This window comes from Myripristis murdjan, chromosome 6, assembly GCF_902150065.1.
Source record: "Myripristis murdjan chromosome 6, fMyrMur1.1, whole genome shotgun sequence".
Classification (NCBI taxonomy): Eukaryota; Metazoa; Chordata; class Actinopteri; order Holocentriformes; family Holocentridae; genus Myripristis; species Myripristis murdjan.
In genome coordinates this window covers 27,504,080-27,517,273 of record NC_043985.1, presented here as the reverse complement: position 1 = coordinate 27,517,273, position 13,194 = coordinate 27,504,080, and the positions used below count along the sequence as shown (strand labels likewise).

General features: G+C 43.5%; 1 protein-coding gene across 2 annotated transcripts in view; it reads right to left on the bottom strand.

Moving 5' to 3' along the window:
* srgap1a (SLIT-ROBO Rho GTPase activating protein 1a) overlaps positions 1-13,194 on the bottom strand; it is a 95,027-nt gene that overhangs the window by 58,907 nt on the left and 22,926 nt on the right. For both annotated transcript variants that reach the window (XM_030053202.1, XM_030053203.1), the window contains exon 2: positions 3,585-3,780. In XM_030053202.1, the coding sequence (XP_029909062.1) occupies positions 3,585-3,780 (196 nt within the window). The remainder of the gene's footprint in view (positions 1-3,584; positions 3,781-13,194) is intronic.

Sequence of the window (13,194 nt, the reverse complement as noted above, 5' to 3'; positions counted from 1 at the left end):
CCACACGTAGTCACATCTCACAACAGTTTGGTTCATTATCCGTCTGTATCACATGCAATATTGGTGTATAATAATCAGAATTTCAACGAGCAGGTTGCAATATTTGTCCAGTGTGGTTTTACCCAGCTACGCAGAATCTCTAAGATATGTTCCTTTCTGTTTCCCAAAAACTAGAAATTGTCAGGAGACTACTGTAACTCTACTCATGTTTTGGCAAACACAACCTCTCCAGACTTCAGCTAATTCAAAACGCTGCTGCCAAACTTATTAATTCTAACAAAAAAAGTACACATAACACCAATTTTCTCTTCATTACACTGGCTACCTGTGCGTTTTAGAATTGATTTTAAGATTTGAATCATCACTTTTAAGGCCTGGATGGGACGGTCCCCTGAGTGCATCAATTAACTTTTAAATCACTGAACCGATTGCTACTTTTTTAAAAGCCTGACTTGCTGGTACCAAAGCAATTTTCATTAGATTAACATAAATAAAAACCTTTAATCTTCTTTTTTTATTATTATTTTCAACATTAATTTCATTACAATTGGAAGTTTATGCAGATATGGCAAAGATTTGGCGCACTCTTAACAATAACTGCATGAAAAAAAAATCTGACAGCCCTCAGAAATAAATGTAATGTTACAAGACGTGTGTCACAAGACGTGTGTGTCACATGACTGGCATACTCACTGGTTAATCAACTTGCCTGTAAATACATGCTAAGAAACATAAAACACTTTAACGAGTGCTGTAGTCTGCCGGCTCCCATATTCAACATCTATGTTTGCGTCAGAGTTGTCATAATCCAGCCTCCACTGGCGTCCTGCCACCACTTTTCTCTGGATCCACCGAAGAACAACGTAGCACACAGTTCTTCCCCTGAAGCAAGATTGATTCCTCCCTGACACTGGGCTGGAGCAATAATCCCGGAGGTAGCACAAATTGTGTGCTTCCTGACAAACACTCACTTTATCTCGCTCCTGTAGGGGTATCCTGATAGAAAAGAAAAATATGGCTGATTGTGCATTCCTGGATGCACACGGAAAGACGACTGTGCCAAAACTTTTTTTTTTCCCCCCCTCAGTGCTGAAGGAGGCAGAGAGAGTGGCAGCATGAGGCTTACAGGCAAGATACCAGCTTTTTTTTTTCTTCTTCTTTTTTTTTTTTTTTTTTAACAAAATACCAACCATTTCACATGCTCGTGTCACATGAACTTCAAAGCAACTTGAGTGACATTGTCAGCTTGTCTAAACACCAATTATGTAAACATGAGTCAAAAAAAGGAAGTTCAGCGGCGGCCCTTAGTGAATGCAGCTTGTCAAAACCGTTTTCTTGCGCAGGAACGCCAGCTAATTACTCAGTGATTTAGCTGCTTATTTTAATGCTAATTCTGGTTATTGCTGCAGTGTGCCCAGCTGACATGTCAATATACATGCTGGCTAAAGGGTAGAGGCAGGATAAAAGTGCACTTTTTTTTATTCCACACACACAAGTCGGTCCAATGAAAACAACCTAGAGAATATGGAGAACACAGAAGCCCTACTGTACATGTGCTGCTTATGTGAATCTAGAAATATGGGCCACATGATTTAAAGTCCACAGAGGGGTATTCAATGTTATTCAGACGTCTTGCATTTACTTAAAAAATATGCTCCTAAGCACTTGCCAAATGTTTACCCTGTGAATGAAGTGACCAGGCTGTACATCACGCGATGAAAACCACAGACTGCCATTGCAAAGTCCTCACCAGTTACACACACACACACACACACACACACACACACACTGGCACATGTGGGCACACACAGCTGCTAAAACCATTGGAGTTCGAGGGAGAGAGCAGGGTCTATGTGCAGACAGCGAGGACAAACATACGTTTTATTTTCATTCCCACCACAGGTTCAAACAATATGCTAATGTCTGCTTTTTCCACCAGCAGACTCCTACAGGGTAATGAGGCCACAAAGTGCAGCAAGCCCAACTGTGTGTCAACATCCTCAAAAAGGCTGGGAGTCAAACTGCGATGCACCATACAGAGAGACAGTGAGGGAAGGAAGACGGAGAGAGAGAGAGAGAGAGAGAGCAGAGACAGAGAGACGTGGAGAGACGGCAGAGACTGCAGGTTTCTCCTAACAGTTTGATACAGCATCCAATTTCATTTGATCTTTCCTTCCACATGATGCCACTTCTGGTCTCGTGCCACAGCCAGGTTTATCTCCAGAGGACAAAGACTGACTAAAAATGTCTCTTTGGAATGCACATCCAAGAATTATAGAAATTTAAGTCTCCGTTTTATATCACAGATTCAGTCACTGTATGAGATTGAGGCCATTATTCTTGAATCTCAAAAGTAAAAGCTTTACAGTGTGCACAATCTGTGGCTCAGTAATATGCACTTATTCAGAAATTAACCCATGCTGGGTTGACCTAAAGTAAGCCACAATACCACTGACTTATTCTCACTGATATCCTGAAAGCTAATGAAAGTCAAGATCGTCACATCACACAAACCCTCTCTTATTTACGTGTGAAATATGTAACGCCGATCCTTATTATCAATATGTGTATGCAAGTTCAAAGGACTGCATAATATGTCAGAGGGGCTTAGAAAGTCAAAATTCTGCCCATTAGAAGGTACGACCTGGCTCTTGAAAGAGGAAGCCCCATCTCAATAATTAATGTTCATTTTTTGAGCAAGAGGAAATTAGAGCTGCAACTAACAATCATTTTCATTATCGATTTATCTGGCAATTATCTTCCCGAGAAAAGGTCATAAACTGGTGAAAAAGATGATCAAAATTTCCCACAACTTGAGGCGGCGTCCTCAAATGTCTTGTTTATGTCCCGACCAACAGTCAGCAACCCAAAGATATTTAGTTTACTCCCACAGATGACTAAAGAAACCAGAATGTATTCACATTTGAGAAGCTGGAATCAGAGAATTTTAAAAATTTTCCTCTTAAAAATGACTTGAAACAATCAACTGATTGGGAAAACAGTTACTACTTGATTATTGGACTAAGCATTGCAGCTCTGGTGGAAAATAATATTTAACAAGATCAGGAAAAATAGATTGGAATTGATTGATTTCTTATGGTGGCGAGCGTGAAAATAAGAAAATGACAGTGCAGTCTGTTATGACGATAGAATTTCTGGAGGCACAACACTGATTATAAAGAAATTGGGGAATGATTAGAAAAGAAATGGAAGTAAACAGTCACCACTAAGCTGCTCCTCTGTCTCTTTCTGACTGACTTTGAATATGAAACCAAGACTGATGCATCTCATCAGCTCCGTAATCAAATTTGAGTTTATTTTCCTGATTCATAGATTGTATCAACAATACACAGTAAACTAATCTGAATTCCATTCGCCTGCCTTAACGCAACAGATATTCAAATAAATGGGAATTCAGAAGAAGAAGACTCCGCCAGCCTGCAGAGGACCGATTCAAGAGAGACAAAGGCCCATGAATGAAACCACGACAAGACCTGCACTGGAGCACAAAAAAATGCAAATCGAAGCACAGCGGGCACGACCAAATCCATATGCATGCAAACACTGCAGCACTCTCTCCTTACTTGTACTGCTGGTGATCCTTGGTGCTGCGGGTCTTTGCCATGAAGCGTTCGGCCAGCTTCTCCAGGTTCCTCGAGTATTCCATCTCAATCTCCGACTTCTTCCTGAAGAAGTCCTGGAGGTCCTGGAGCAGCTGGACCCTCATCTCCGTCTGCTGGTCCAGGCATTTCTGCTGCTCTACCAACTGGGCCCGGATCTCTGAAGGGAAACAAAGAAGAGAGAAAACCGGCGGGTCAAAGCAGAGCCAGAAAGAAAAAGCCTGGAAATGAGGTGCTGTATATGTATTCTAGTCATGTAGAGGAATTCTATACACATGGTAGAAATGTAATTTATGTTCATCTCTGAGGTAAAATACACAAGTCAGACGTACAACCTGCACATGGTCTTTCAAGGGAAAAAAAAAACAAGAATCAAACAACAGGGATCAGCAAAATGAGCCAAGCCAGTATTACACAGGCAATGTACAATGCAATATAATACAGTGCCTCAGAATGGCCAAATGGAGCTTATTATCCCTTAGTTATGGTTTCTCCAAATGCTCAGAGAGAAATGAGGTTGGCAACACTGGTCTCAGGTGTTTCATTAAGGCTCAGCACAACTCCAGGATTAATGGACCCTTATTCTCATCACACACACACATACGTCCGCGCGCGCCTTCATCAGTGCCTATGACTGAATACTCCAGCCACTTAAGAAAGCAGAGCAGAGACAGTGGGCCTCACTTAAACAAGTTGTATGTGGAGGAAAATTACCCTCTGTGGTCTCTTCTGAGGAATCTCACCTGTCAGAGCGCCTCTCATTTAAATTTACATCGTCCACAGGACAGCTGGGATCTAACACACACAAACACACACACACACACACAGCCACACACAAATTGTTTCCTCAATGTGTCCTGTCTGGCCAGGGCTATGTATAATGGATTTCTCCTAATGGAAGGTAGCCTGGCCAGGCATCTTTAGCAGAGGAAGCAGATTAATGAGGTGATTTAGAGCCACACAAACGCCAATGGTGCAGGGCAGAGCATGATCCCGCTCTTATGTACCGTTGTCTCAAAGGCAGAAAACACTGAGCCGGCAGCATCCATTCACAATTTTTCTTCCAACAACCCGCAGGAATCTACATTAAAAATGATAAAAACTAGTTAGGCCTTTAGTGGCTGCTTCTTGGCTCACTCACAAAAGCGGAGAAAGCCAGAGATATAATAATAATACATTTTCAGCTGCACAAGACAGAAAAACATTTCTTTCAGGGCAAAGTTTAACGTGCAGAGTATTTCTCCGCCTCATAGTTGATGTAAGCTAAACCCCCACAAATTCATCACCCTGTAGGGGACTGGAAAAAATATATAAATATCAAGTCGCCAATAACAACCCCACTTTGAGAGCAGCTACAATCCTCGCCGGAGTGTTGTCACACAAGTCCTGCTCTCTGTGTGGTTGGAGATTGGGCCGTTCTTCAAAAAGGACAGCCTCTAAATCTTTGGGACATGAAGGAAATAAAAAAAAGTACTTCACATTAAGGTTCAGTGATGTTTGAATCTGGGGAGTGAGGAAGCCATGGAAGTCGTTTATCATAGCATTTACGAAACTGCTCTCGAATTTGTTTAGCAGTTTGTATGACGGCATTTCTATCCTGGAAAATGGGAACATTATGAGGGAGCAGTGTTTACACCACTGGGTCCTGTAAAATGACCTAATATTCCTTGTCCATTACACAACCATGCAGAGCAATCCCTGGACCTAATGAGAGACCTATGAGATCGTATTTTAAAGATGGAATAAATTGTGGACTGAGCCTTGTGATGGGCTGGCGACCTCTCCAGGGTGTTTTGTTACTCTCTGCCCAATGCATGTTTGGATAGGCTTAGCATACAGTCCCCCCTCCCCCAGTGTTAGGAACAAATGAATACGGAAAATGCACAGACAGATGGATGGACGGATAGATCACAACACTAAAAGGGTGTGCCTGAACTTCCAACTTGGTGCTTAATGAATATTAGATCAACAATGGAAATAAAGAGGGTCAAGACGAGGGTAAGAAAATCAGTGAATGAATTTTAAAGAAATGACCAAAACCTCCCTAAGTTTCCTTACTTTGACGGGAAACCATCAATAGTTCAGTGCACCGAGCCTCTTAATGGTCTACCAAGTGCTGATTCAATTATAACGCTTCCAGTCAGAGGTGGCTCTGTACACGTGTGTGTGTATGTGTGTGTGTGTGCACGTGCATGAGCATATGCATGCATGTGCTCTGAGTGCAATAGTCAAATTACCAAGTGCTCTGCTCCATTCATCAGCATTAAACCTCACAGTCTTGATAAATGAATGATTTAGGACGGGCCTATTAGGAATGGTTGATTATTCCTTTGCATCCCGAGGGAGCAGCTCTTTCCTCCCGGCACTCAAAAATAAATAAACCACTTGAAGAAGGATAGACGGGACACGACTGAGGAGTGTCAGCAATACTAAATCTGAATGGATGCTTATCCCAGCGGTGAAACTCACGGTACAACTCAAACATCGTGAACAGGAATGATGGGTTTCAGCAGCAAAATACAGACTGGACCGCAACAAAGAACTTAAAATCTCAATCCCGAGTCAATATGTTGGACTTGAGGGCCACCGGCGTACATTTATACCCCCTTTCCATCAACAAGATCCTCATGCTGGCTTGGAGCTGGTGCTAGTGAGAGTTCAAACCTTCAAAGAACCAGTTCACTTTTCCACATGCTAGGGTTGGCAGGAGAGCCATGTCATTACATCACTGTGTACATCTTCGCTTTCCCAGCCACAGACACGCATAATCGCTGCTGCTGTCCCGGTGCAGTGAAGACGAATACCTGCTTTGAGATTAGGCACTGGCTTCCAACCAGCGCTCCAACTGGCGCGGTGGAAAAGAGCTACAAGAGGCCTTTAAGATGTGTAAGGTGGAAGGTGGGGGTGGAAGGTAGGGATTAAATGTGGTTACATTAAAGTCCACTAGGCCTTTTTGATGAATGAGTAAACCCCAGAATTGCAATTACTTCCATCTCCAGCTAGTCAAAGAGGATGTGGGGATTAAAACAAAGCTGGCATGGCATTTACACAAAGGAGTTGACTGGATCATTTAACACAATTACATTCATGACTGAACATGGAAACTCATTAAATCATTCATATTCTAAGTCAACCATTTGCTACGGATGCTGTAGTACCAAGCTGAAGCAGGGGCAAATTAATATTAGGAGGCAACCACCTGTCAGGGACAATTATAGGTTTAGTACTTTCGAAAGTAGGACTCGCTTGCAAACCCATTTTCAGTTTAAGTAAATCTAAAAGTGCAAAGTGAGGAAAACAAAGATATGATCTGACAATTACATAAGAGGGCTGAAAGTTATCTAATCCCAATGGCTTACAGCTGAAGTGAAATATTGTGATGCGGGAGTGTCTGGAAACAGAAAAACAGCTCTCCTTGATCCCATCGATCCTGTATCTGAGTCCTCTGCTGGAGGTAAATCAGATGTCTGACGCTTTGTTTCTCACAACGCCATCAGAAACAACAGAGACAGACACACAGAACCTTGAACGTTTCTTCACAAGCGGATTCCTGTCATTAAAAGTTTTTCAAAAGTCAACTGTTTTAATCACCCAACAAGAAATTGAATAACGGCAGTGCACTAAACAGTCCTCTCGGTACATCTTGCAGCCACAGTGCGTGGTCTGCTACTATTACAGGGTGCATTCCTGTCTTCATGAGGTCATCTGCATGGTAAACACGTGTGGGGCCTGTGTGCCGAGGGATTTGGGTGTGGGGAGAGAGAGTGTGGGGGGGTGAGGGGTCCGGGGAGGGTGGAGGCATCAAAGCCCTCTGTGATCCCTTTCAAACTGCGAGCGAGAGAGCACCTGTGCACCGCTGAAAAACGAAACTATAGGACACCGAAAAACTCACCGCAACAATCAACTACCTCGCTTTCTCACCATTTCTCCCTCTCTCTGCCTAGCTACCCAGCGAGCCATTCTGTCAGCCTTTCATATCTCTATTCAGATACATGTTGATGTCAGTGAATAGTGGCTCGCAGAATTAAAGCAGGGCCTATAAAAGCTGTCAGCAACAAAACCAGCTGACTGATGGACATCGGGGCTGTGTGCCCCAGAATGCACACGGTGTAAATATGGACAATGAGAGAGCGCTGTTCAGTCTTTGTGGCGATCAGTTTGAACCAAAGCCCCTTTGTTTCTGAACTGGATGTTATCCAATTGCTCCTTTGGAGGCCACACAACACATACTTCCCATAACCCCATTCATGGCAACAAATATGTCCAAAGTTGCAAATCAGAATCGCTTTTGATTTGCCAGATAGGCCTATTCCATTGTAGGAGAAACTGCCTTGTAAGCAGGAGGGGTATTGACCCACACTGTTGACCTCCTGAGAGAGAAACTGGGCTTCAGTGAAAACAACTCACCCACTGTCAGAGGGCCAGATACAGTTTTTCTCTCTCTTTGAAGCACAACAAAACGCTTTCCCATGTTGCTGCCAATTAACTTTGCTATGAATCAATCTGTCTAAAAAGCCTCCAACGACCGGTTTCATTCTTTGTTGTGTTTTATTAGTGAGTGGCGCATTGCATTCCTCTTTGGGTAGCACAAAAGACAGACAGCCTCTGAGACGGCTTCTACAGTTTCTCCTAGTTGATAACTGTCTCTGCGAACAGCTATCTGGGACATGCCGTACCACATCAGTCCCAGGGCTGTATTTCCACATGCAGAGAGGCTCATCAGCAGCACCTGAAATAGCAGCCGAGGCCTGGGGAGGGATGATACAGGAGGGTACCCAGCCCCGCCATCTGCTTCAGATCTAGGACTTGGGACTGGGAGAGTTGCCGATGCCTCTTATGGAGGCTGGATACAAGACAGGATAAATAGCATCAAAGATAATTACAGAATGGCCCATCACTCTTTAGCAGAGCACAAGCTTTCAATTACAGCTGGAGTGGGATCACATGCCAGAGAAGAGCCAGGTCTCTTGCTCCTCTTTTGACGTTTTTTAAAGAATATTCTGATAAGCTAACAAGGCTCCGCTGCCATACCAATTACAGCGGATGCTATCAATCACGTTCTTACTTCTCGGATAAATGCTTACCATATGGAATGAATTATACGAGCAGTTTCCACCAAGCAATCAGATTGGTAAAAGATGTGCCTACCATATTGGTAATTTCGATCAAGCATGACTAGACACACACAGTCGAAAATGGAAATGCTTTCCACGTTGCCATACTGTGGTGGAGGTCTAGTTAGTAGCCTCAGTTTTTTTTTTTTTTTTTTTTATTCAACTGTCTGTACACCACTTTGTGAAGAACTTTGCAGACACTAAACATGGAGAACACACCAATTAGCACATCATGCTGTACTGTTGCACTGACAATCACACCAAAGTATACCATCTAAGTAAAATAACACCACAAAAGCACATCTTTGCACTGGAAGCCAAAGTCGAACAAGATGACAAGGTTACACTCAACATTTATTTAGGAATTATCATCTTTATTAAATATGAGGGAGTGGAGAGTGGCAAGAAAGATAGCAGTCGGGGGGATGAGACACAGCCAGCCGAGCTTCCAAACATCCCACACAGTCAGAACTTATAAACAGACTCAAGTTTAGAAAGTGACTAAGCCCAGTTCTTGGAAATTTCTTTTTGGTTAGGTGTTGCAGTACAGCTGTAAAATATCACTACTGTAGTTTCTCTGGCCGTCTTGGCCTTCAACCCCTTCGCCTTCTCTCCTCTCCGAGCACACTCTCTGCACACTTCCCCTGCAGCCGTGAGGCGAAGTAGATGGATGTGTGCCAAAGGCCAGGTAGGCCCTGCACCAAATTAGAGACGTTTCTACTTTTCGCTGCCTGAATCATTAGGGCAGATAAATTATGGCCCAGGGACTTTAAAGTCTCAACTCATGCAAATCTAAGGGCTTTCCAGACTTGTTCAATCCAGCGTTTGTGTTAGCTACAGGTGTCGGGGAAAAAATGTCAAAGCGCATTTAGTCAAAGCAGCGCATTTTCTGAAATACACATCTGAGTGCAACATGTAAGGTCTTTCATTTCCCCAACCCATTTTTCAAAACCTCCGTGGCCCACGGGACGAACGCTGTATGATTAAGCAGCAGCATGCAAACATTACCTCCATAATCCCAATCTTGAGGGTACGTGCCTTACAAACAGTTCCTCAAATGCACTTCTAAAAAAAAAAAAAAAAAAAAAAAACCTAAAGCTGACTAAAGCTGTTGAGGTTAACTGATATCCTTGAGAACGAGCGCTTGTGTAATTCTTTCATGACATTGCCAGGACCAGAAACAAATTCATCATGTGCCTGGTATGTCAGACTGCCTGCTGGAGTGTGTCACTAATCCCAGTGTGGTTGCTATCTGATATTACATCACACTTCTTATGTACCAAAGTGATATCCAGACCACCCTCCATATGCTAACGTGTTTAATAATGGTCTCTCTGTGTGTGATAATGCATATACAATCCTCAGAAGGGTAAAGTGACATTTTTAGGGGCGGGAATAAAGTCTTCAGAGGCCCAGTTATGACCTGATGAGTAGGTATGGCTGTCTGGGGTTTGTGCAGATCTGCCAGAAAGGCTGGATACATTCTCTCTAACTACACTGGCCAAAATAGGCATATGATCCTGTCTGGCACCCTGAGGCATTTTATATCAAAATATTACAACACTGGCAACACGGGCCCCATTACAACATCTGACTGACATGTTAGCAGCTTCCAAAACCACAGAGGGTTCCAGTGGAAGTAGACTACTGTGATCCAGAGAATGGCTGTTACATCAAAAAGTGGAAAAGATCCTGGCCCATAATCCTCTGCTGCATCCAAACACTGTGTGAACTGAGCTGACTTCCTCCGGGACATTTTGGAGCTTGAGGAGCTTGGTGCTATTCATTGGAAGCCTCTAAACAATGCACATGAAAAATGAACAAACATCATGTTGCAAATTCCGCGCATGAGGTGGCCACAAAGGATAACTGCATTTGAGAAAAGCTGCGCAAAACACGGTGGAAACATGCTTTTGGAGGAAAAAAAAAACGGAATCAGGTAAGACTAACTTGTGTTTGGCTACCATTTAGTTCCTCAGCTCAAGGCAGCCTGTTCTGCTGCACAACAACAACAACAAAATCTATCTTAAGAAATCATTTATTTTATTTTGCTCAAAAAAAAAAAAAAAAAAAAAAAAAAAAAATTCTTAAATCAGACCAGGTGAGATAACTGCAATTTCCATCAGCTGTGATAGAACAGGACACTAATATCAAGATAATGTTTTGCATCAGAGGCGAGAGACATTATCTCACAGTGAGATCGTAGGACTCTGCGAAGTGACTCACACGGGACGTTTCCGTAGCGCAGGAGGGGAAGCAGCAGCTTTGTTTGTTGTCGCCACAGCCACATCCACACCGCTGCCGTGAGGAGGACCGTGAACTGCTATTAGCCTGTCAGCCTGTCTGCTTCTCGGTTCACACTCCTGACGCTGTCCTCACACAGGGAGACACACACACACACGAACAGAGGACCACACCAACCCACACATAACCAAGCAGCACTCATAAACACGGTTGCACATACCAGCAAAAACTCAAACAGTGCACACATGCGCAAACACACACACACGCACACACACACACAGGAAACACTCAGTGTGGCGGGTGGGTGTAGAGTACTTGTGTTTTGTCATGGGGTGAGGAGCATTATGAGTGGCAGACCCCAAGAGCTCAGGTTCCTTCCTGCGCGCTGTTTTTTACAGTCTGACTCAGAAACAGCTCAAACATGGTGACTAACTGCACTTACTATTCAAACACAGCACAGACCGACAGTCACAGAGCAGATGTTAAACTGTCAATGTCATGATGAGTCTAACCGGGCAAATAAATAATTACTAAGGGGGTGATCTGTGAATAAACAAACAAACACAGAAACAAAAAGTAATCACTGCCATCCCCACTCAACACAGTGATGTTTTAAATGTGTAATTTCAATAACTGAAATGTAATAATCCCAGACAATTGGATTCAGTTTTGCCAAAAGGCAACGGCGGCCAAAAAACCACGGTTGCTAGGGCAACGCCCCCACAGACGAGCAGTCTACAGCAGGCAGGAGAGAGATCAGTCACCGCTGTCATTACGGTGGCCTGTGAGGACCATCGTTTTGATCCAAACTAAATAAGGAGAGTGGGTCTGTACAAGCCGAGTGGTGGGAGAAGTAAGCACACTTTAGAAGGAAAGCTGTTTGTTCAGCTGCCGCCTAATATCTAGCCATTCTGTTTGATCTGGACACCAGTCCGGTGTTTTGGTCCCTCGCGCCGTCCGACTGAGCTTTTTGCGCGGTTAAGTGTGTGCTTGTGTGCGAGTGTGTGTTTTAGTGCATCTGTGTGTGTGAGTCAGATTCAGATTTGAATACGAATGCATGTTAATGTGTGCATGACAGAAAAAGGGAATGGTGATGACCGGCTCTGCCTCGCTCTAACGCCTTAATGCTGAGGGAAATGAGGACGTGGACGTGTAGCTGCAAGGATCAACGTCACCCGCAACATCACAAGGAATGATGCGGAGAGAAACACATTGGGCCCTTTCAGTCTCTTCATCAGGCGTCACCCACTTATCTCATTCATCTAACAGACCAGATCGGCTTCTCTGTCTGCTGCCCTGAAGGGACCTATATCTGTTTGTCACAGAGAGAGAGACAGAGAGAGAGAGAGAGAAAGCAAGATAGAGAGATCTGTACACTAACTGAATACAGGCACATTTTTTTCTCTCTTTTTTTTGCACCAAATGGTTGGCCCATACTCTGCAGCTTGGAAAAGTACACTGGACATATGCGCACCTCAGACAGACTAACTTTTTCCATTTCTCCAAATGAAAAATGACACCTCGCCTGGCTTTCAAACTGCCTTTGTACCTTTGTTTGGAGATATTAGCGATGGGAGAGATAGAGGGGCTAAAGCTCATATGTCAAGTCAGACCACTTCTCTCATTTTCTAAAGGAAAAAAAAAACCCTGAGGCAACAGGCTTGTAAGGGCAGGCCTATAGCTCTTACAGTTGGGACTGTTTGTTTGGGGTAACAATACTATGAAAATTGTGTGGTGAGACAACTTGAAAAGATAAATGCCATTCAAGAGGGTGTTGTGCGGAAAAACATCTGGAACCGAGGATCCCGGGCTTTCATCTATAGGAATGTTGAGTTCCACTTGTAGTAAACAAAAACTCCTAGCCACCATGCCTCCAAAATGAAGCGTGGTGGCAAGGATTTCATAAGGCATGCCCTGAAAGACGAATGTAAAGAATGACAAGAGCGGTTGTGTGGCCTGAGGTGCAAGTGCTTGAAGGAGGGATTGCTTCTAAGTAGGGAGTATCCCAAACTGCGGCAGCTGCTAACCAGTACCGGTGAATTTCCACTATTCTTGACACCTGATTCAATACAAGAGCAGCTTTATCTCCTTTATTCAAAAACTTTGTAAAAATAATAACAAGTAAACACACTAAGAGCAGTGAGTTATCAGCTTGCATCAATACTAAAAACATGAGTACTGGTGTCATTCTCGAAATCTTGGTATTGATCAAGTAT